General features: G+C 36.9%; 1 protein-coding gene and 1 long non-coding RNA gene across 2 annotated transcripts in view; one reads left to right on the top strand and one right to left on the bottom strand.

Annotated features, from left to right (window-relative positions):
* Positions 1 to 25,493, top strand: part of AGBL3 (AGBL carboxypeptidase 3) — a 105,734-nt gene that overhangs the window by 35,395 nt on the left and 44,846 nt on the right. Inside the window, exons 5-13 of the mRNA XM_040260925.1 lie at positions 1,102 to 1,209; positions 4,271 to 4,409; positions 5,585 to 6,364; positions 9,934 to 10,096; positions 11,908 to 12,034; positions 12,980 to 13,080; positions 13,290 to 13,402; positions 14,194 to 14,260; positions 25,229 to 25,315. Of these exons, the coding sequence (XP_040116859.1) occupies positions 1,102 to 1,209; positions 4,271 to 4,409; positions 5,585 to 6,364; positions 9,934 to 10,096; positions 11,908 to 12,034; positions 12,980 to 13,080; positions 13,290 to 13,402; positions 14,194 to 14,260; positions 25,229 to 25,315 (1,685 nt within the window). The remainder of the gene's footprint in view (positions 1 to 1,101; positions 1,210 to 4,270; positions 4,410 to 5,584; positions 6,365 to 9,933; positions 10,097 to 11,907; positions 12,035 to 12,979; positions 13,081 to 13,289; positions 13,403 to 14,193; positions 14,261 to 25,228; positions 25,316 to 25,493) is intronic.
* Positions 2,616 to 14,762, bottom strand: LOC120878230. The gene is made up of 2 exons (XR_005724493.1): positions 13,273 to 14,762; positions 2,616 to 6,804 (listed from the first exon to the last, which is right to left on the bottom strand). It is a non-coding gene; the product is annotated as an uncharacterized LOC120878230 (long non-coding RNA).

The raw sequence follows: 25,493 nt of genomic DNA on the forward strand, positions 1-25,493 counted from the left end.
CAAAACAGGTGCTGTATTATCAGTTCATTGTTAACTTTGGTTTGAGTTGATTGTTTTCAAGTAATGAGAGCCTCACTTCTAAATTTTAATTTGCTTTATTGTTATCAGTTGTGTGTTGTTAACCCTACAAAGTACACTTGTGAATATTTGCATTGATATTCTGCTCTGTGCTTTTTCTGTAGCTAGACTTGACCCTTATTCATCATGTCAAATGCTAAAGCAGTTGTACATATAACACCAAAAACATATTTGTCCAGCAACACTTGTTTCTCATCACCAAGTTCTTTCGTTTGTATTTGGGATCACAGAGGCTGGCTCCCTCTACTGGAGCATTTATATTCCCAGAACGAAGCACAGTCTGACACAGAGCATCCAATAATAAGTAGAATAAGTAGAATGAGTCACCAAATTCTTGTCCACTAAAAAGTGGGAACAACAAGAGGTGGTTGGTCTGTGAAGTCTTTTTTTCCCAACCAGATAGATCATGGTCAAAAATCTGGTCCTAAAAATAATGAAGAGTAGGAAAGCTGGTAAAGGAAAAGGTGTGGCTCCAAGGATAGCCTTCCAATAGGGAGACAAAAGAAACTTGAACTATGCATGCAAGCTTAGGGGGCAACCATTAGGAAGCAAAAGACTGAAGATGCAGGGAAAGGGAGAATAAAGAGGTGAAGTAAGTTTCCCAAAGACAGGTTAGAGAGGCATCAAGCACCCAGGAGAAATAGAATCTTTAGTGTTAAATCTGTGGTGGCACAAAATAATTGTGAACTATATAATGACTTAGAACCAAGGTGCATATTGGAGTAGGAAATGGCCACCCACTCCAGTATTCTTGCCTGGAAAATGCCATGGACAGAGGAGACTGGTAGGCTGCAGTCCATGGGTTTCACAAAAAGTCAGACCTGACTGACTGACTGAGCACAAGGTGCAAATAAAATGTTATGGGTTTTGTTAAAGTGTGACCATGCTCATTATTACTTTTAATGAGAAATTCAGCTTTGCTGGATTTGAGCCTAGATCTACCAATGAATAATTTGAAAATATACAATAAAATCTTATTGCTTTATTTTGAAGTCATATTCAAATAATGGTTTTTTCCTCCAGATTGGACCCCTTCGAATCCTGAGCCAATGTACATCCCCACGGGCCTGGAGATGGAACCCCTTTATGCAAACTCCAAGGAAGAAACTGTGGTTTATCTAGCCGAAGATGGTGGGTACATAATGAGACATGTTGTGATAAAATATAATAATTTGATGTCTGGGCTAATCTATTAGTTATATTTGTTCTGCTGTTGATAGTGGAAATTGCCCATTACCAGGAAATCTCTGACTCCATAACCATGTTTGGTTAATATTGATCCAGATGTTGTATTCTTGAAGGTGCATACTGCAGTTTATGCACAGATATTTTACAATGAAGCATCATGCTGACCATGAGAATGAAGAGTTTTATTGAGATGGAATTAAACTTCGCATCAGTTTTCAAAGATATGTCCAGCAGAGTGTTCTGCACCTGTCTGTCTATAGGTCACGTTCATGCAGTCTTTCAAATGGTTTATTTTCATTTCATGCCAGTTTGATGCATCTCTTGGGATTGCCAAAAAAACAATCCCACATCACAAATACTATCCAAGATTATATCTTAGGAAAGTGTTCTTAGAGTTCCAGTAATGTAAAAATCTCTGCTTTATGGTCAGGTGTACCAATGATCAAACATAGAAGTCTCAACCTGTATTCTAAACTGCTGCTCCTGAAACCCTAATGTCAGGAAGTATGGGACTCCTGTACAGTTTCACCATCACATTTGTATATCTTAGAGTATATATTAAAGATAACTTCCAGGGAACATGTATTTTATTTAAAGAGCTGGCAAAATAGAGGAATTCACAGGGGTTGCTTCCTATGTAGTAAGCAATTACAAAAATCATATATTCATGCATTTTTAAACGACTGAGGTGAGAAAAGCACCTCTGATTTTTTTCAATTTGATTTCAAATGTTTACCCAGCTAACCTACCTTATAACTTCCACACATAACTTAAATGAGATATAATATAAAATTAAAGTAACTGAGGTGAGTCAGTCAAGGTCTTGTCAGGAATTGGATGGCAAATGTAATTTAAGAAATTTTAATGAAAAGATATCTTATAAAAGGGTAGACAGAATCAAAGGAGACTAATAAGAGATGGTGAGACAACACTGAGTTGTCAACAGAACAGAACCATTGTTTCTCCTTGGCACAAAAGGGTAAGAGATCAGACTGGTGTCAAGACCTATAGCTGTAGGAGAAGGAAGTCCCCAAACAACTGGGCATAAAGAATTTGAGGTTCATATTTTTTTATTTTAAATATGGCATTCAAACATGTATAATATCATGTAAGAATCGAAATGCCAGTCTATGTCTGATGCAGGATATGACACGCTTGGGGCTGACGCGCGGGGATGACCCAGAGAGATGTTGTGGGGAGGGGGGTGGGAGGGGGGTTCATGTTTGGGAACGCATGTACACCTGTGGTGGATTCATGTCAATCTATGCCAAAACCAATACAGAATTGTAAAGTAAAAATTAAAAATAAATAAATAAATAAATTTAAAAATAAAATAAAATTAAAAAAAATAAAGATATTGTTCTATTATCTCATGACATCTAAGAAAAAGTCAGATAATTTATATCATTATCATAATTTATATCATTGTGCCACATTATATATGCTGTGTCTTCTGTCTATGATCTGCCTAGATTTGTTTATCTTTGTATTTATCCTGCTTGCAGTTTGCTGAACATCTTGGATCCATAGTTTAGTAGTTCTGTCTATCCAAATTTGAGAAATTTTCAACCATTATTTCTTCACATAATTTCTCCATGATATTCTTTCTTTTCTGTCCTTTGGAATTTCAAGTATACGTGTGGTAGATTTCTAGTTACGTTCCACATTCACTGGATCTTTGTTCTTTTTTTTTATCTCTGGTCTTGAGTTTGAATAATTGTATTCATTTGTCTGTAAGTTCACTGAGTCTATTTTTTTTTTTTTTGCAATATTCAATTTCTCTTAACCCCATCTGGTAAGTCTTTCATTTCTGTTATTGTACTTTTTATTTTTAGAATTTTCATTTCATTCTTTTTATAGTTTTCTTTTTTTTATTAGTTGATCTGTTTACTCATTATCTTGTCCTTTTAACATAAATTCAGAGTCCTTCTCTGTTAATTGTACCATCTGAGTTATCTTGGGGACTGTTAAATTATAAATATTTATTGGGTCACATTTCCTCATTCTCTGTATGCTTCATAATTTTTTTTTATCACAAGTGGGAAATTGTGAAAGACATGTTTTCTTTTTTTAAATTGCATTGATTTTTTTTTTTCTGGTAGGCAGCTAAATTGCTGACAAATCATTTTGCTCCTTTTAGAATTGGTTTACTTTCTTTGTAAAAACAGATCTCTTTTTATTTTGTCCTTCATTCTAGGTCATGACCCTTCTCCTAAATGTGGTTTTTATGCCTAATATTCAACCTTTCTAGAGTCATAGTTAAATGCCTGCAGTGCTCAGTGAAGCCTTTCTATTCTGGATAAGTTGGAATTTCAATATATCACAGAATGTTTATCCTCTGTTATCTCAGGAGCACTCTGTCCTGTCTTCCTTAACCTTACCCTGTGCTTGTACAGCCAGGTCTTCAGCCAAGCAACCACCATGTAGACTACTGAAGCCCTCCCTCTATGTAGCTTTCTTCTTCTATTACCTAGGGTGCTAATTTCAGCAGCGCCAGGCAACAGTTGTGCCTCCTCAGCTCAACAAGACTGTTATGCTATCCTTAAGTGCCATCTTTCTAAGAGGTAAAAAGTATTCCCAAGAAGAAATCTAAAGTTAAAACAAGTTATTTCATGTTTTTATCTTTTTTCAAGAACTTTATGTAGTTCTAATATTTGTGTTGTCTGAATGTGTAGAAATGGGGTTAATTCGTTGTTGTTTTTTTTTTTTTTTTGTCCAGTTTTATAGTCATTTACAGTGAAAAGACAGTTTCAGGAACAATTACTTCATTATAACCAGAAGTAGAATTCATGTATTCTACTGTGAGAAATACATGAATTTATTTTAGGCATTGCTTTTCTAATCTAAATCAGACTTTCTTATTCCAACATAAACCTATATGTTAGTGTCATATTAAAATTTATAACCCTTAGTGACACTTCAATTATACTGTATCTCCAAACTCTATGCAGAATAGCCTATAGACTTTAGATATGGCTTGAATATCTTTATGATCTCTCATCAGCCTACAAAGAGCCGTGTTTTGTGTATTCCCGAGTTGGGGGCAACCGGACACCCTTGAAGCAGCCTGTGGATAACTGTGATGATACTTTGATGTTTGAAGCAAGGTTTGAGAGTGGTAATCTACAGAAGGTAGTCAAAGTGTAGGTTTTAATTATTTTTATTTGAGGAGGTAGACTATCAACTATTTCCTGTATTAGGTACAATAGTTTTAGTATCCATTGATGAACTATAATTCCTTGAAGTATAGATGCTAATTAGAGATTATCATAAGAGGATAGGTATGGAAGGTTCTGGATTCAAACAATTTTGAGAGCTATGAATTAAAGTTAAGCAGGTTTCTGTAGTGTACATTTTCAGTATGCCAGTATGAAGTATTAAACACACACGAACACTGCTTCTCCAACTTTTTAATGGAATAGGTCTTCAGATGAGTGTTCTATAAAACATGCTTGGGAATATGCATACAATTCAAAGATATGTATTTTTTTAATTTTATGAAAAATTTTAAACATACACTAAAGTACAGAGCATAATACAGTTCTACATATACTCATTATCTAGATTCAACAGCCCTTAAGGGTTTGCAACATTCATTTCACCAATTCACACAAACACATATACACACATAATAAGTGCATAATGCTGATAGAATAGGAAGTTACTTAAAGAAAAAAGTCACAACTAACCAGGTGAAATTGTTGTATATATATAATGTACTAATGAGGTTATATTTACTTATATTTAAGTATCTTCAATGATTAAGTATGGGGAATGCAAATAGTTATCAAATATAGTTCCTGTCCTCTCAAAGAGTTTAAAATTGTGTAATTCATATGCTCATAGTAATTTATATATATTTTTAACCTTTGTTAGTGATATGTATTTCAGATCTCTAGAGATAGAATCTAATATAAAACAAATATATGTCAGGTAAAAAAAAAAAAAGACACTGGACTTTAATTCTTAAAAACTTAAGAACTCTTTAATCACTTCTTTTTTGGAAACATAACTGGGTTGAAATACATAATTTTTTGTCAAATGCCCATTTTTTTAATGTGCTCTCTTGAATTACAAAGGGATAAAAAGGCTTCAGAATTAGCATAGAATCAGTTTCACATCCAGTTAAAAGAGAAAATTTAAAAACGTTGATCTTTTGCAATTACTTGGTATTAGATACTGCTTAATAAACAGTTTCCCAGATAAAAAGCTTTCCATGAATAGGTAGATATAAATTTATTATTACTTTTATTATTTAAATTTGAATGTCATTTTTACATTTTTATGTCTCCCTCCCCTTCCTTTTTTTGTGTATTAGGGCAGAATATGAATACCAGCTGACTGTGCGACCTGACCTGTTCACAAATAAACACACCCAGTGGTACTATTTCCAAGTCACTAATACTCAAGCAGGAATAGTCTACAGATTCACTATTATCAATTTCACCAAGCCTGCTAGTCTTTATAATCGGGGTATGCGCCCACTGTTTTATTCTGAGAAAGAGGCCAGCGCTCATAATATTGGCTGGCAGAGAATAGGAGACCAAATCAAGTATTATAGAAACAACCAGGGGCAAGATAGGCACCATCATTTTTCACTTACATGGACGTTTCAATTTCCACACAGTAAAGATACCTGCTACTTTGCTCACTGCTATCCGTACACTTACACAAACCTGCAAGAATACCTGTCTGGCATCAATAACGACCCAGTACGGTCAAAGTTTTGTAAAATACGTGTCTTGTGCCACACAATTGCTAGGAACATGGTGTATATTTTAACGATTACTACCCCCTTGAAGAACAGTGAGTCAAGAAAGCGGAAGGCTGTGATTCTGACTGCAAGGGTACATCCAGGAGAAACCAACAGCTCTTGGATCATGAAAGGCTTCCTAGATTATATTTTAGGAAACTCAAGTGATGCAAAGTTGCTTCGGGACACGTTCGTCTTCAAGGTGGTACCCATGCTGAATCCAGATGGTGTGATTGTAGGAAATTATCGGTGTTCCTTAGCTGGACGGGATTTAAACCGTAACTATACATCTCTCCTGAAGGAATCATTTCCTTCTGTCTGGTATACCCGGAACATGATCCGGAGGTAAAATAAGCCTCAAATTACCCTCTGCTTCTTTAGTAAACTTGATAGTAAGAATTTTTCTCCCACAATCCCACTTACTTTACTCTTAACTGTCCTTAAGATAGTTTAACTATAGCTACTTAATTTTTCCCCTCATTCTTCCCAACTCTGTTTCTATACCTTTCTGGCATTATGCCACTACATTCACTAGCTTTCTTGTAAATAACAGCATTTTAATAGCTTAGTGAAACTTAAATTTGCCTGTCCTAAATTTGGTTTCTTCCTAAAGCTAATGTTTCTTTTGGAATCCTTGAGAATCCCTCATTAATTACATCTAGAAAATTAATTACATCTAGAGTCTTTGAGTACTGCGTTAACCACACATTGCTCTGTGATGAGTCTGTTAGAATGATGATAAATTGCATACTTACTTAAGCTTTCATGAATAGTCTTGTTTGCCCCTAGGAAAAAAGTGAACAGTTTAAAATTTTCTAAAGAATCAGAACAGTAAAATGCATGTAATATTTAAAGACTTGTTCGATTACTGGGTGAATTCTTTAATAGATTCAAGTAATAACAATCAGAAACAGCGTTGCTAGAGTAGAAAGATTTATTGGAGTGAAACAATACCCATTCCAAGTCCAAAGCCTCTTAACCTTTTTGGTTAAGAACGTGGAGACTGAAATGAAAACATATCAGATGGGAATCCCTGCTCTATCATTTGCTAACTGTGTGATCTTGAGCAGTTTAAAAACAAATGCAAACCTCCATTTCCTCATCTATTTGTAAAGTGGGAATAGTAATACTTCCCTCACAGACAGGAGGATTAAATGAGATTATTACTAAAGTGCCCAGAATAAAGTGTCCAATATTACTGGAATATTGGAAGTTCTAAATGGATTCAGTGTTTCCTCAAATGTAAAAAGAAAAGGATTTAATGAATTAGATGTAGATGTAAAAACTTTGTAAAATTTTTAGGACTGTTCAAATGTTACATTGATAAATACTGTTAGAGAGTGTCTGTATCCTCACCCGGCTCCTAGTGCGAGTGCCAGAGCCCTGTTGCAAGAAGGACTGCCTCAGGGATACCTCCAGGCCCTGAGAGGAGCCGACAGGCTTCCAGAGCTCCCAGCTGGCTCTAGTTGCCTGAGTTCAGCCTCAACTTTCATGTTAATCCTTTCATCTTAGACACATGGAGAGTGAAATGCAGATCCCCACAAAAAGGAATGAAAACCCTGCTTTTATACCCCTCACAGATGTGGACTTCAGGATTCTTGGAAGTTCCTTGGGAAATATTTAGGTGATAAAGAATAACTCATGACTGACTTAGTTTCCTGGGGATGACAGACAAAAGAGCTGAGTAAATCCAATGTGGTATCTTATATTGGATTCTGGGACAGAAAAAGGACATTATTGGGAAAATTCGTGAAATCCAAATAAGGTTGGGAGTTTAATGTACCAGTGTTGGTTCCCTGTTCCTGCTGCTGCTAAGTCGCTTTAGTCATGTCTGACTCTGTGCAACCCCAGAGACAGCAGCCCACCAGGCTCCCCCATCCCTGGGGTTCTCCAGGCAAGAACACTGGAGTGAGTTGTTGGTTCCCTAGTTTTGGACAATATTTCGTGGTTATGTTAACATTAGGGGAAAATGGACCGAGGGGTAGCCATATGGACACTGTCAACTATTTTTGGCAATTTTATGTAAATCTGAATTTATTCCAGAATTTAAAGTTTATTTTTAATAGAAAGGGAACTTTTGGAGCCCATTTGAGTATTTATAATGTTTCCTTAATGCTCTTTGACATTAAGGGTGCCTGGCCCAACACAAGATGGATTACAGCCAAAGCCCCTTGGCTTGTCTCTGTGAAAGATGTTTATCTTAGTTCTTCTTAAATTGTCTCATAAGAAGCTTAAGGCAGGAATCTATTCAGTAAGTTTCAGAAAGACTTCCAAGAAAAAGAACTACCTTAATGCAATTAATCATAGGCAGTAAATAGAATAAAAGACAGTCACATATGTGTGGAAAGGTGAGCAGCTGTAAGTATGCCTAAGATTAAATATATTTAGAGTATTTTAAAATAATAGATTTTAGTATAAGATACTTAGTATATCTTAACTGTGGGTAACAAAAAAATCCCAACTGTTTCTAAAGGGATTCAGTGTAAGATGAGAGACCCTGTTACCTTGTTTCCCTTCAAAAGTAGTAATATTTCTTTGGGATTTAATTACTTAGAGTTTCTTTTGACTCACTTAAACCAGATGTTCATTAAAACTGGGGAAATGATTTTAAAATGTATAGTTTTATAATCTAATTCTAAAAACTTGCAATGATCATTTGATGGCTTTATGTCAATCTTATGTTATCAGAATTTATTGGTCATCAAATGAAAAAGGGCAATAAACTAATATATGTTTTCAGAATTTATTGGTCATCAAATGAAAAGGGGCAATAAACTAATATATGTAACAGATTTCAGGTTGGAATTGCACTATAGTTTTAAAAAGTACTGTTTTGAATAAAAGCTACACTTTGAATATTTTGATTTTAAGATTTAATATTTTATTATAAAAGTAGTACATTTTATATTAGTACAAATTTTCACATTTGTATTTATCCTTCCAGAGATAACAAACAGTATATGTAATTTCAGTTATTTGAGTAGCTGTATGAAGTTTGGAAATATGAAAAGGCAAAAATGCCCATAATCCTACCACTTTAATACCACCACTTTTTCACCTTTTGAAAGCCTACTAGTTATTTTCATCAACCAGTTTTGAGGGGCTTATTTTTTATTAACGTTCACTGAATGCCTAAATTATACAGGCTAAAAGAATTGTGCTCTTGAGAAGTGATTTCTGTAAATTATTTATTAGAAATTTACCAGAAAAATAATCAATTCAAACTTTATTCACCATATTACTCAAAGGGTAAATGTTAACTGGCTTCAGCATTGAGTCATCAGGCACAAATTTTAACATATTTGGGTACTTGTATGCATTGCACTGTTTTAGAGATTTTGAAGCATTCCCTCTCTATAACGAGATTAACTATGGAAAATCTAAAAATCTATTTAGGTAAGTGTCAAGTTAATGGCAACAATATTAAATACTACAGGAGTTCAAAGAAAAGAAAAATTTGGTGGGGAGCTTCACTAGTTAGAGAGGAAGTGCGACCTGAGGTCAGTGTTGATGGATAAGGGGTAGTATTTGCATTTACAAAGATGAAGAAGGAAGGTATTTCAGTCAGAAAGAATCTAAGAGCTAATGGGCAAAGATACGAGTGAGTTGTTTTCAGTGTACAACAAAAAACAACCAAAAAGCAGAGAAATCTTGCTGGAGAAAGTTTTGGAAATAAGGTAAATTTTGTCTTTATAGTGGAAGGCTAAAGAATTTGTATTTTGTATACAATTAATAGCTTATTGTAGGTGTTAAAAATTATATATTAATAATATTCAGTAGAAGTAAGAAAAGAAATTGAAAACTAGGATATAAGAAATGCTATTTGGATGTTAGACTTGTTAATTCATAATTACAACTACAGAAGAAAAATGCAGAGATAAAATGCAATAACTTGTTCTTTTTCTTCTTGGTAGATTGATGGAGAAACGAGAGGTTATTTTGTATTGTGACCTTCATGGCCATAGCAAGAAAGAGAACATATTCATGTATGGCTGTGATGGCAGTGATAGATGTAAAGCATTATACTTAGAGCAACGAATCTTTCCACTTATGCTGAGCAAAAATTGTCCAGATAAAGTAAGCTCCTTTAAGATTTTGACTTTTCCTTTATTACATATTGTCCATGCAGGACAGCTGAATGGATAGGCTTATTCAGTAAACTGCTTTTTTATTTAGTTTTTTTGACTGGTTTATACAGTTGACCATAGAAAGCAATGATGTGAAATGTTTAATAACCAGTAATTTGAAATATAAGGGGAAAGCGCCCACTAGCCTACCACCACACTTGATAAAAGATTTGATTGTTTTTCTCTTAAGGTCAGGAACAAGGTAAGATATCCACTCTTACCCCTTCAATTCAGCCTTATACTGGAGGTTCTAACAAGTACAGTAAGGGAAGAAAAAAAAAGGCAGACTAGAAAGGGAAGGCAGATGTGATTGTCTTCATAGAAAATCCATGCAATCCACAAGAACTATAACTTAGTGAGTTTAGCAATGTCATAGGATACAGGGTCCATCTACAGAAGCCAGCTGCAGTTCTCTATACTCACAGCTGAACAACTGGAAACCAAAATTTAAAACAAAACCATTTACCATAGCTCTAAAATAAGCAAAACACTCGTGACTGCAAATGGATGCACAAGGGAGTTTTTAAGAGGTGATGGAATTGTTCTATATTCTGATTTGTGGTAGTGTTTTATCAACTAAAAAAGCACAACATGAAAGTTGTGAGTAAGTTTTATTTGGGGCAATATGAGGACTGTAGCCTGGGAGACAGCACATCAGATAGCTCTGAGAAACTGTTCCAAAGAGGTAGCGGGAAAGGACACATATATGTGATTTTGGTAAACGGGAAGTACATGCAGTCAAGCACATATTTGTAGAAAGTTTCTGCTGGTCTTGAGAAACAGTCGTCACCATGAAGGATCTTAGTGCTTTTCTAGATATGAGGAGATATAAGAATTGGGCTCATAAAATCAGCTCCTGATGGTATCTAACTATCTAAAGACCTGTCCTGCCAGTTTCCTGTAGCATAGAGTGTTCATTCCTGCTTTCCACCCTGAATTCCTTCAGGGGGAGTATTGGAGGTCAGCAGCTGCTGTAGAACATGACCTAATCCTTATAGAGGTAGATGGCAGACATCCATGGCAAGTGCCAATTTGTTGACAGTTTTTACAAACCTTTACATGTATTAGGGCTTTCTTAGTGGCTCAGTGGTAAAGAACCCAACTGCCAATGCAGGAGATGCAAGTTCGATCCCTGGGTTGGGAAGATTTCCTGGAGAAGGAAATGGCAACCCACTGGTAAATCCCATGGACAGAGGAACCTCGCGGGCTACAATTTGTGGGGTCACAGAAGAGTTAGACCGAGTGACTAAACAACAACATACGTGTGTTAACATTCACAGGATGGAACACAGTAAATTTTTTCAATTGTAATTAAACTACAAAAACTCATTGTAGATACTGATGTTATAACAATCTTTCAGGATAATTTTCAAATTATCTTTCATGTGATAATAAAGCATCAATATCTAAAAATCTACAACACTGATCTTCATTCTTAAATATGTTTAGACTCCTTCTTGTAACAAAGTCAACACTATCAAGAATTAGTCAACTGGGTTTTGAATGCATATGTTTTATATATATATATATGAAAATTTATTTCAGAATTCAAGCCTGTAATTCTCAGAAATGTAAATATGTCATCCTTAAAATGAGCTATTTCCACTAATCAGGAAATAAAACAACTCCAGAAGCTTTTATTTTAGCTTTAGAGAGAATTATGCCTTTGCACACCTACTTTCTCATTTCTAACCCTACTTCCTATGACAGACATTGTGATTAGAAAAGCAGTGGGTCTCATTTTTATTTGCTTCTTTTCAGTTTTCATTCTCATCTTGCAAGTTTAATATTCAAAAGAGCAAAGAGGGAACAGGAAGGGTGGTGATGTGGAAAATGGGGATCAGGAACAGCTTCACCATGGAGGCCACTTTTTGTGGATCTACTCTGGGTAAGATTGAGGGCCCCCATTTGTGACTGTCAGAGAGTTAAACCAAAGGAACACATTCAGTGTAAGATTCATAGTGTTTGACACCTGGATAGTGAGCACTTTCTTCCTACTTAGATATATACCAGTAATCTAATCAATTCTATAAATAGGATTAACAAACAAATGCCTACTGTATGTATCACATCATTTTCCTTTGTTTAGAAAAGGAAGTTTTAGCACATATATAGTATACCTAAGTGGTTGTTTCATGATCTGATCTTTAATTGCTTGTTTGGGGTTTTTCTTTCAGAAGAGTTCCTACGACTGTAATGATTTCAAGAAAAAGCAATGTTCATAATTAAAATATCAGAATAGAAATATCTTTAGTAGATTTGCTCTTTTTAAGACAGAGTTGACTGGGCCTTGTTTTTTTTTTTTTTTAATTGGTTCTTTGAAGTAAAATAAAACGTGTGCTCCATTTAAGGAAGCTTTTAGTCACATTTAACATATCCTTAGAATGCCTCATATTAGGGTAACTCACATTATTAGAAAATGTATCGACTCAAAGGAAAGTGCCAGAAATCCAGACATATTACTTCTGGCTAATTTTTAAGCACCTTGAAATTGATATAACACTGTTAATGATGATGAAAACATTAAATATTTATGCAGGTTTTTTCTCTAAATGATGATTAGGGTGCTTATAACTGGTAACCAAGTAGTCCATAACTTTCTGACTGAATTTTCTTCTGCTTTGCAACACAGATTAATCTGTATTCATTTAAATGTCATCTTTGGTGACATTTAGTTGTTTAATGACCTGCCTCAGTGTAGAAGATCCAGAGGACAGAATATGGAATCATATCAGGTGTTTTGTTTATACTCTGTTTTGCAACTTAGGCCTTCCCGCTAAGAAAAAAATGTTTAACTCACCATCAAGGGTGGATAAACTTATTGATGTTTTAGGTAATAAAAGAGGCACTCATTTCAACACGAAAGACCTGGAGTCAATGGGATATCACTTTTGTGACTCTCTCTTGGACTACTGTGATCCAGACCGAACCAAGGTAATTAAAGTCCGTTTGCTCATACATCAGACTCCAGATGCCCAGATAACATCACCTGCCTTTGGGCCTGCAGCAGTTTGTTCCTTCTACCATCCTGACTGTTCATTCAGTGTTTTGTTGTACTTGATGTTCCAGATGTCTATAAATATTCAGTTACTTTAATTAGGAAATAGTTATTTATAATTAACTTACCTATCATTGTCCCCTAGTATTATCAGTGCCTGAAAGAATTAGAAGAAATGGAGAAACATATAAGCTTGGAAAAAGTCATTGATGATTCAGATACTTCTCTGAAAGAAATTACATTGGATCTAGAGACTAGGTAGGTCAAGACAGTGAAAGTAATGTAATTTGCTGTGTTATTCTACCATGCTCTCTAGTGGTTGGGATTCCACTCTCTCACCACCATGACCAGGGTTCCATTCCTGGTTAGGGAAGGCCTATTATAACAATTCGAGGATGTAATTGTCAGTCTGTACTGAAAATCCTGGCTAGAAATGGAGGGAAATTTTCCCCATGCACATTACTTCAGCCAGACCTCATCAAGACTTAATTTATTCAAATCATATTGAGTACCCACTATGTACTATATGTGAAAGACATACTCAAATTGTTTTTAATGCTGTCATTACCCACAGAGAATTGACACATTTATAGAGACACCATATAAATAATCTAAGTTAGTGAATGATAAGTGCAAAATTTAATGCCAAGGGAATGTTACTGGAAGAAGGAAGGTACTAATTTTAGTGCAGTTCCTATAGGAAAAGCAGAACAAATGTTTGATTCTTAACCTTTATAAGTTTTCAGACTTTGAGTTAGTGCCCCTGTAACCTCCAACAGTGACTCACAAGTTTGTTTGCAGATAGAGTATCATTTTGAACTCATGGATTTGTTTATATTTGATATGATCCAATCAATTTCAGTCATCATTCCTCTAATACTCTCTTCTAAGGCCTAGAACTATCAAACATCTACACCACCTTTGTAAACATCCTTTTTATAACTAGAACTATTTCTGCCATTCCAATAACATAATAAAGTAAAAGTAACAGTTGAAATTTTAAAACACCACCAAAACATTATGTAAAGTAATTTATTATTTTTTTGTAGTAGCCATGCCTCTGACAGTTCAGAATCCAATGACTCTCAGACTGATCTTCTCAAGTTAAATTCTCAGGTAAAATTGAAAATTTATGCCTATGATATGGATATGCCAAATAGGTACTCTTCTTACTATGACTAACAACCAGGCAAAAAAAAAGAGTCTGCAGTTGTATAAATTATTGTATAGCATAATTGTTATTTTCTTATTATGTACCATATCCTTAAATTATAGAATTTTCTAATCTTAGAGTTTTTTAATACCCTTGTTTTATTGATGAGAACAATTAAGATACAGAGAGATTAAATTACTTTTCAAAAGCCACACTACTTGTTAATAAGAGTTGGTAGCATAACATACATTGCCTGACTGTTAGTCCTATATTCATTTATTTTATTTAACAACTATGTACTGAGCTCTGACTTCATGCTTAGGAATAGATCAATGAACAAAATTTAAAAAAAAATCCTTCCCATCATAGCTTATATTCTAGTTGGTAAGTAAAATGTGAAAGTCACTCAGTCCTGTCTGACTCTTTCCATGGAGTTCTCAAGGCCAGAATACTGGAGTGGGTAGCTTTTTCCCTTCTCCAGCGAATCTTCCCAAGCCAGGAATCAAACCAGGGTCTCCTGCATTCCAAGTGGATTCTTTACCAACTGAGCAAGTAAAATGTATGATGTGTTAGATGATGAGAAGTGCCTAAGGAGGAAATTAGAGCAGGAGGAGGATTAGGGAGTTTAGGTGGTATTGTGTAATGAATGTTTGTGCCCCACCACTGAATACACATGTTGAAACTCTAACCCCCAATGTGCTGGTATTAAGCGGTGACTAAGACAAGCTTGAACTGAAGGGGATGGAGACATAGAATAAAAGGAAGGCTATCAGAACTTCTTGAATTTTACAGTATGGCTTCAATACTACAGAGCTCTGTAGCTGAGAAACATGTAATGTTCTTCAACACGAGTTTTACGGGTTTTTTGTTTTTTATTGAAGTATAGTTGATGTACAAAGTTACAGGTATACAGTATAGTGATCCACGATTTTTAAAGGTTACACTCCATTTACAGTTATTATAAAATATTGGTTATATTCCCATGTTGTACAATTATCCTTGTAGCTTATTTTATACATAATAGTTTGTACCTCTTAATCCCCTATCCCTATATTCTCCTTCTTCCCTTCTCTCTCCCCACTGGTAGCCACTTGTTTGTTCTGTATATTTGTGAGTCTGTTTCTTTTTTGTTATATTCACTAGAATATATTCAGTATTTTCACAATTTTTAGATTCACATACAAGTAATGTCATTCAGTATTTGCTTTTCTCTGACTTATTTCACTCAGCATAATACCCTCCAAGTTCATCCATGTTGCTGCAAATGACAGAATTCCATTCTTTATGGCTGAGTAGTATTCCATGCACACGCTTGCACACACACATACACACACAAACACACATACCACATTTTCTTTACCCATTCATCTGTTAATGGACACTTGATTGCTTCTATATCTTGCTAACTGTAAATAATGTTGCTGTGAATATTGGAAAGATTGTTATCTTTTCAAATGAGTGCTTTTTTTTTTTTTTTTCAGATATATACCCAGGAGTGAAACCGCTGGGTCATGTGGTAGTTCTATTTTTGAGAAACCTCCATACTGTTTTCTGTAGCGGATGCACAAATGTACATTCCTACCAGTAGTGTATGAGAGTTCCCTTTTCTCCACAATCTCGCCATCATTTGTTATTTGTGTTTTTGATGATAGCCACTCTGACAGGTGTGAGGTTGATATTTCATTGTGGTTTCCCTGATGATTAGCTATGTTGAGCATCTTTTCATATGGTTGTTGGCCATCTGCATTTTCTCTTTGGAAAAATGTTTATTAAGTTCTGCACATTTTTAAAATTGGGTTGCTTTTTGATGCTGATGGCAATCTACTCCAGTATCCTTCCGTGGAAAATCTCATGGACAGAGGAGCCTGGAGGGCTGCGGTCCATGGGGTCGCAAAGAGTCGGACACGACTGAGCGACTAACACTTATATGGCAGTTTATATATGTTGAATATTAACCCTTATCAATTACATCATTTGTAAAATATTTTCTCCCACTCAGTAGGTGGTTGTTTTTTCATTTGGTTTTTGCTTTCCTTTGCTGTGCAAATGATTTTAATTAGATCCCATTTATTATTATTTCCTTCCTTGGTGGCTCAGAGGTTAAAGTGTCTGCCTACAATGAGGGAGACCTGGGTTCAATACCTGGGTCGGGAAGATCCTCTGGAGAAGGAAATGGCAACCCACTCCAGTAACCTTGCCTGGAAAATCCCATGGACGGAGGAGTGTGGTAGACTACAGTCCATGGGGTCACAAAGAGTCGGACACGACTGAGCGACTTCACTTTCACTTTGCTTTAGGAGATAGATATAAAAATATTGGTACAATTTATGTCAGACTGTCCTGCCTATGCCTTCCTCTAGGAGTTTTATGGTTTCTGGTCTTACATTTAGGTCTGTAATCCATTTTTAGTTTATTTTTTTATGTGGTGTTAGCAAATGTTCTGATTTCATTCTTTTACGTGTAGCTGTCCAGTTTTCCCACCCCTGCCTTCGGAAGAGACTCTTTTTTCCATTGCATATTCTTGCCCCCTTTGTTGTAGATTAGTTGACCATACATGTGTGGGTTTATTTCTGGGCTCTCTATTTTGTTCCATTGGTCTTTGTATTTATTTCTATACTAGTACCATATTTTGATTGCTAAAGCTTTATAGTATAGTCTGAAGTCAGGGAGCATGATTCCTTCAGCTCTGTTCCTCTTTCTCAAGATTGTTTTGGCTATTCAGGGTCTTCCATGTTTGCATAAAAATTTTTTAATTATTCTAGTTCTGTGAAAAGTGCCATTGGTATTTTGATAGTGATTGCATTGAATCTGTAGGTTGCCATGGATAGTTATGGTCACTTTAAAAATATTAATTCTTCTAATCCAAGAACACGGTGGATCTTTCCATCGGTTTGTGTCAGCAAGATAAAAGCCCCAAAGGGACTAAGAGATCATCAGGGACGCTAATGCTTAGGTTTTAACAGGGCAGATGGCTTCCATTGAAGGCCATGGAGGTAGGCTGTCTGGAGCTGTGCGCTGTGGTGTGGACAGAGTACTGACAGAGAGCCAGGTATGAGTGCCAGCCTGCCAAGCTGCTGGATGATACTGCCACCCAGTGGGTCCAGAAGGCAGATCCCGGAGGCATGAGGATTATTCATGATCATGAAGATCCCATTGAATCTGCTTTACTAGGTTTTGTGCTTGCTTGGGACCCATCACCTCATCCTTCTTTGCTTTTTCTCCCTTTTACAATGGGAATGTCTATCCTATGCCTGTCCCTCGGTGGTACTTTCGAAGCACATAACTTGGTCATGGTTTCACAACTGGACAGGAAATTTACCTTAGGATGAATTGTATTTTGAGTTTCATCCATATCTGATTTAGATGATATTTAGCTAGGACTTTGGAGTTCAGAGTTGATACTGGAATGAGTTAAGACATTGGGATGGAATGAATGAACTTTGCTTTTGAGAAGCTTGCCAGTGTGGGAGGTGTAGGGGTGGAATGGCCTGGATACTTCTGTCTCCCAGAAGTCATATGTTGACATTATAATGCACAGTATATTATGGTACTAGAAGGTGGGGCCTTTGGGGGTTGATTATGTCGTGAGGGCCGAGCCATCTGAATGGGATTAGCGCCTTGTAAAAGAGGGCCCAGAGAGATCCCTAACCCCTTCTGCCTTTTTAGGATGCAACACACAGTCCATAAACCAAAAAGAAGCTCTCACCTGACTATACCACATCCTCATCTCAACCTTCCAGCCTCAGAAATATGAGAAATAAATTTCCTTTTTTTATTAGACACCCAGTCTATGGTAACTGTTTTGTTAGAGCAGGTGAATGGACCAAGACAGATATTGTATTCATTTCCTCTTGCTTAGTAACTAATTACCCCAAACCTCTGCAACTTAAAATGACAAACATTTATTATCACACAGTTTCTGTGGATCAGAATCCAGGAGTGACTTATCTGGGTTCCTAAGTTCTCTGAAAAGACTGCAGTGAAGGTATTGGTAAGGCTGTGGAATCATGAAGGCTTGACTGAGGAAGGATCCATTTCTCGAGTTCACTTACATGGTTGGTGATAAGATTCAGTTCCTCACAGGCTGCTGAGCTGAGGGACTCAGTTCCTTGTTGGCCGAGGGCTGAAGTCTCCCTTGGTTCCTTACCATGTGTGCTTCTTGTGTGACAGCTCACAACACCTATCTGGCTTTCATCAGAATGAGCAAGTAAGGCAGCAGAAGAGGGCACACAGGCTAGAGGCACAGCCTCCCTGTAGCCTCATCCCAGAAGCAGAATCCCATCACTTTTGCCATATACCATTCATTAGAAGGGAGTCACCAGGCTGAGCCCAATACCTAGGACCACAGGAGAGCATGAATGCTAACAGACGGGGATCATCAGAGGTCATCTTAGAGATTGTCTACCAAAGATGTGAAAGCCATTAATGTTGATTTGATCTTTGCCTCAAGGCTATATTGAAGCCAACCTACAAATTCTAGAATTTGGGGCTGTTTTCCCTGTCAATTCCATTTTTCTATTCAAGTATTTTTGAGCTGATTTCTTTCTTGTAGCACCTTATCAAATGAAGCTAGCAACCACCAAATCATACCTATAGACTTTCTGCCTCAAAGCCCCTTTGTCCAGTGGCTTGGGTCTGTTCGCGCATCTTCTCTCACAGAAGCAGTTTCATGAAATGTGCCACCTCTACATAACTTGTGTTTTCTGCCTTCCTATAACCACCTGCTATTTAGTCTCCAAGCCAATGACTGCCACATAGTTTAGGTTTTATTAGGACAGCATCCTACTTTTAGGTATCAGTTCTAAACTATTCATATTTTATTCATTAAAGCAATTCTCAGAATGTCAATAGCTTATATTAGCAGATACCTTTTTACCTGTTTGGGGGTCATCTATGGCTGTATTGGACTGACCACGGATCCACTGAACTCTTGTCCAGACTGTGGGCTGATTCAGGCCTGGTCTACGTTTCTTCCTTCTCCATAGAACCAGCAGCCAGCTGGGGCATGTTCTCTCGTGGTAAATCTCAAGAGTTCAGGAGGCACGCCGAGCCATGAAAACATGTTCAAAGTTCCCACGTATCATTCCACTGGCTAAGTAAATTCCTATGTCCAAATCTAACATCAAGGGAGTAAGGAGAATAAAACTTTGGGGATGACCTAGGAGGGACCTGTTCCTAGACAAGGAGTACTAGAAGTCCAAAGGCCATGAGGAAGCAACGTGTCTGTTATCTTTTGGAAGACCAGGGAAACTAATCTGGGTAGAGAAGATTGAACAAAGAGAACCAGAAGTAAAAGAGAGAACGTGAAATAGGTGTTGGATATTGGGGAGCGGGCGGAATAGATCATGTAAAACCTGGCTTAGGACTTCAGGTTTTACTCTTGAGTTTGGAGAGTTTGGGTTACAGGAGTAACATGATGGGCTTTGTATCAGCAAGGTCACTTTGACTGCTGTGTTTAGAGCATAATGATGAATCACGAGGGGAAACCATTTAAGGGGCTATTGCAGTTACCCAGGCAAGAAGTGGTAGCTGGACCAAGGTGGTAGCTGTAGAGATGATGAGACATGACCAGATGTTAGATATATCTGGCAGAGTCTAGAGAATTTGCTGATGGCTTGGGTACAAGTTTGAAAAATACAAAGGAGAGAAAAAGGTCTCCAGAATTCCAAGCCTGAGCAACAAGATGGAGCTTCCACTTAGTGACATGGAGATTTTCTTTGCTGCTGCTGCTGCTGCTAAGTCACTTCAGTCGTGTATGACTCTGTGCGACCCCATAGACAGAAGCCCACCAGATTCCCCCGTCCCTGGGATTCTCCAGGCAAGAACACTGGAGTGGGTTGCCATTTCCTTCTCCAATGCATGAAAGTGAAAAGTGAAAGGGAAGTCGCTCAGTCATGTCTGACTCTTCACGAACCCATAGACTGCAGCCTACTAGGCTCCTCCGTCCATGGGATTTTCCAGGCAAGAGTACTGGAGTGGGGTGCCATTCTCTACTAAGTCATATTCTGAGGGTGTGTATCAGAAGTCCATCCATTGCAAAGAACAAAAAACTTCCAAAAGATGGTTTAGCTAAAAGGGAAATTGGTCGGTTTAGTAAGGGAAATAGTCTAGGGACAAGGCTGGCTTTAGCCATGGCTTAAATAAGGGGCTCAAAGAATATCACCAGGATGCAAAGTTTTTTCTCCATTTTAATGTCATTTCTGCCTCTTCTGGGTTGGTTCTATTTTCAGACTCTCCTCTCTTGTGGGCAAAATGGAATTCTAGCCTCTCATTCTCACAATTCTAAGTCTGGTATATACCCTCTTTTCTAGTAGCCCCTCAAAATTATAGAGATTGATTATTTTTTTTATTGTAGTAAAATTACACATAACGTTTACCATCTTAACCCTTTTTAAGTGTATAATTCATTGGTACAAGTACATTCACACTGTGTACAACCATCACCACCATCCCATAACTCTTGTTATCTTGAAAAGCAAACTATACAGCCTTTAATAACTCCCCATTCTCTGCTCCCATGTCTCTTGGAAACCACTGTATACTCTTCTTTCTTCATGTATTTTGCCTGTGCTAAGTACCTCATATAAGTGGAATTGCACAATGTTTGTCTTTTTGTGATTGGCTTATTTCATCGAGCATGATGTCCTCAGGTTCTTCTATATTGTAGAATATTTCAGAATTTCTTTCCTTTATAAGGCTAAATAATATTCTATTGTATGTTTACACTGAATTTTGCTAATTGATCTCTCAGTAGAAACTTAAGGTTGCTTCCACATTCTAGCTGTTGTGAATATGATCACACATCTCCTCAAGATGCTGCTGCTCTTCTTTCTTTTGGGTGTATACCCCAAAAGGAAACTGCTGGATCATATGGTGATTCTACTTTCGATTTTTTGAGGAACCTCCATACTCTTTTTCACAGCTGCTGCTGCTAAGTCACTTCTTCAGTCATGTCCGACTCTTTGCGACTCCATAGACGGCAGCCCACCAGGCTCCCCCATCTCTGGGATTCTCCAGGCAAGAACACTGGAGTGGGTTGCCATTTCCTTCTCCAGTGAATGAAAGTGAAAAGTGAAAGGGAAGTCGCTCAGTCGTGTCCGACCCTTAGCATGGACTGCAGCCTACCAGGCTCCTCCAACCATGGGATTTTCCAGGCAAGAGTACTGGAGTAGGGTGCCACTGCCTTCTCCCTTTTTCACAGCAGTTATACCATTTTACATTCCCACCAACAGTGCATGCAGGCTCTAATGTACCTACATGCTTGCAAGCACTTGTTATTTTCTGGTTTGTTTGTTAATAATGGCCATTCTAACAGGTGTGAGATACCACCTCACTGTGGCTTTGATTTGCATTTCCCTAATTGTTAGTGATGTTGAGCATGTTCATAAGGGATACTGGTCTATATATAGCTTCCTTTTCTTGTTTGTAGTGTCTTTGTTTAGCTTTGGTATCAGGGTAACTCTGGCCTTATAAATTATAAAATGTTCCTTCCTCTTCAATTTTTTAGAAATGTTTGAGAAAGATCAGCATTAGTTGTTCTTTAAGTATTTGGTAGAATTCACCAAACAAACCATCCGGGCTTGATTGTCAGTTGGGAGAATTTATTACTGATTTCAGTCGCCTTAACCAGTTACTTGTCTATTCATATTTTCTATTTCTTCATGAGATAGTCTTGGTAAGTTCTGTGTTTCTAGGAATTTATCCATTTCAGCTAGGTTATCCTATTTGTTGGCATACACTTGTTCACATGACTTTGTTATAATCGTTTATATTTGTGTAGAATTGATACTAATATCCTCACTTTCATTTCTGATTTTAGTAGTTTGTCTTTTTTTCCTTAGTCCATTCAGCTGAAGATTTGTCAACCTTGTTGACCTTTTGATTCATTTTCTTCAGTTTTTCTATTTCATGTATTTATCTCTGCTCTAGTCTTATTACTTCCTTCCTCCTGCCATCTGTGAATTTGTTTTTAATGTGATTATAGATAGAAATTTCCTCCTCAGTGCCACTTATGCTGTGTCCCATAAATTTCGCTCTGTTGTGTTTTCATTTTTATTCAACTCTGCATTTTCTAATTTCCCTTGTGACTTCTTTGATCCATTTTTTTTAAGTGTGTGTATAATTTCCACAAGTTTTTGAATATTTTAGATTTTCTTCTGTTATTTATTTCTAACTTCATCCCATTGTGGTCAGGCTCTGTCCATGGGCAGATACTTTGAATGCTGTCTATCTATTAAAATGTATTAAAACTTAACTGGTGGCCTAACATATGTTCTATCCTGGAAAATGTCCTATATGCAACTGAGGAGAAATGTATACTCTGTTGTTGTTGGGTACAGTGTTCTGTGAATGTCTGTTAAGTTTAGATGACTTACTGTGTTAAATCCTTTTTCCTTACAACCTTCTGATTGGTTCCATATTATTGTTAGTAGGGTATTGAAGTCTACTATTATTGTAGAACTGTCTGTTTCTCCCTTCGGTTCTATTTTGCTTCATATATTTTGATGATCATTAGGTATGTAAATATTTATAATTGTTATGTATTGTTGTTGTATTGAATTTTTTATTAACCTATAATGTCCTTTTAAAAGTAGTTTCCAGTAATGTTTTGAAATTTAGTCTGTGTTTGTCTGATAGAGCCACCTCTGCCTCTGTGGGTTACTGTTTGCATAGGATATCTCTTTCCTTTCACTTTCAACCAGTTTCTGTGTTTGGATCTTTGTGAGTCTTTTAAGATTGCATATAGTTGGATCATGTATTTTTATCCATTCTCCCAATCTCTCTCTTTTGATTGGAGAGTTTAATCCATTTATCCATTAATAATATCCATATTATTATCCATTGATATCCATTTAATCCATTAATCCAATGGGAATAATTCCTGATAAAGACACTGACTTCTGTCCTTGTGCTGTTTTCTATATGCCTTATAGTATTTTTGTCCCTCCTTTTCCTGCATTACTGTCTTCTTTTGTGCTTAGTTGATTTTTCGTGGTGAAATGTTTCAGTTCCTTTCTTATTTCCTTTTGTGTATATTTTATAAATCATTTCTTTGTTTTCACCATGGGGATTACATTTACTATCCTAAAGTTATAACAGTCTAATTTGAATTTATACCAACTTAACTTCAAAACATACAAAAACTGTTCCTTTATAGTTGTACCCCCACACTTTCAGTTGTATATGTCACAGAATTACATAGTTATACATTGTGTGCCCAAAAACATAAACTAACATTTCTTTAAGTGTATTAGTCTCCTAAATTATGTAACAAATAAGGTTTGGCACTACAGGGCTTCCCTGGTGGCTCAGAAAATAAAGAATCTGCCCACAATTTGGGAGACCCAGGTTCAATCCCTGAGTTGGGAAGATCCCCTGGAGAAGGAAATGGCAACCCACTGCAGTATTCTTGCCTAAAAATTCCATGGACAAAGCAGCCTGGTGGGCTATAGTCCATGGAGTCGCAAAGATCAGACACAACTGAGCGACTTAACACTTTATAGACTAAAGTAATAGTAGTATTAGCTTTTAGACTAATACATGCTTTTTTTTTTCTTTAATATTTTTCCTCTTAAATCATGTAGACTTAATCATGTAGGGCTTCCCAGCTAGCTCAAATGGTAAAAAATCTGCCTGCAATGCAGGAGACCTGGGTTCAATCCCTGGATTGGGACGATTCCCTAGAGGAGGGCATGGCAACCCACTCCAGTATTCTTGCCTGGAGAAGCCCACGGACAGAGCCTGGTGGGCTACCGTCCATGGAGTCGCAAAGAGTTGGACACAACTGAGCAACTAACACTTTTTTTTCATGTAGATGACAGATCAGTTTGAAATGATTATTACAATAATACTAATGTTCATAATTTCCCATGTATTTATTACCTTCATTTAGACCTCTATTTTTCTCTACAGCTTCAAGTTACTACCTAGTGCCCTTTCATTTAACCTTGCAGAAATCCCTTGAGCATTTCTTTCAAGGCATATCAAGTGGTCACAAACTCCCTCAGCTTTTGTTTACCTGGAAATGTCTTAATTTCTCCCTAAATTTTGAAGGACCATTCTGCTGGGGGGCGGGGTTTGTGTTTTTGTTTTTTTTTTTCCTTTAAATTCTGCATTGTCTTCTGGCTTCCAAAGTTTCTGAGAAATTGGCAATGATCTTATTGAGGATCCCTTGCAGGTAACAGTTTGCTTCAGTCTTACTGCTTTCAAAGTTTATGTGACTTAGTGTGGGCATTTTATCTTACTTGAAGTTGACTGAGAGTCTTTAATAGTTACCTTCACGTCTTTGATCAAATTTGGGAAGTGTTCAGGCATTTTATCTTCACTCTTTGGCACTTCTGGGTTTCTGGCTTCTCCAGCTCTAAGGCTGGGATAGATGAAGCAAAAAGAAAACACACAGAACTACTCACCATCAGGCAGCCCTTCTGCTCCTGAAGTCCCTCATCATCTGCTCCTTTTTTTCTCCTTTCAGAGCCTCTTGTGTTTACTTTGTATATAATGGCCAGGGGTTTTAGTTGTACTTAGTGGAAAGGAGAGAAAAAGTACATTTTCATCTTCCTAGAAGTCTCGAAATAGTTTTATATCTACATGCTGCTGCTGCTGCTGCTGCTGCTAAGTCGCTTCAGTCGTGTCCAACTCTGTGCAACCCCATAGACGGCAGCCCACCAGGCTCCCCCGTCCCTGGGATTCTCCAGGCAAGAACACTGGAGTGGGTTGCCATTTCCTTCTCCAATGCATGAAAGTGAAAAGTGAAAGGGAAGTCGCTCAGTCGTGTCCGACTCTTAGCGACTCCATTGACTGCAGCCTACCAGGCTCCTCCATCCATGGGATTTTCCAGGCAACAGTACTGGAGTGGGGTGCCATTGCCTTCTCCTTATATCTGCATACATACTATCTTTGATACATTGATTAAATATGAATCTCTTACCTAGATAAAAACCAAGAAAAAACAACTAAAAACAAAGAAGGAAAGAAACTCTACCATAGAAAGACATCAAAACATCAGAGAAGAGCAAGAGGTAAATATTCATTGATATGTTTGCTAATGGTTGTTTTAAAAAAACAAGAGAATGGCAAGTTATTTCCTCTTACACCCAGGAATGCTTAATGATTTTTCCCCAGGAAAACTTAATGATTAAAATTTTGCTCATATTAGTTACTATTTATAAAAATACAAAAGAATCTTGACAGGTGAGA

The sequence above is a fragment of the Oryx dammah genome, unplaced genomic scaffold, assembly GCF_014754425.2.
Source record: "Oryx dammah isolate SB20612 unplaced genomic scaffold, SCBI_Odam_1.1 HiC_scaffold_18, whole genome shotgun sequence".
Lineage (NCBI taxonomy): Eukaryota > Metazoa > Chordata > Mammalia > Artiodactyla > Bovidae > Oryx > Oryx dammah.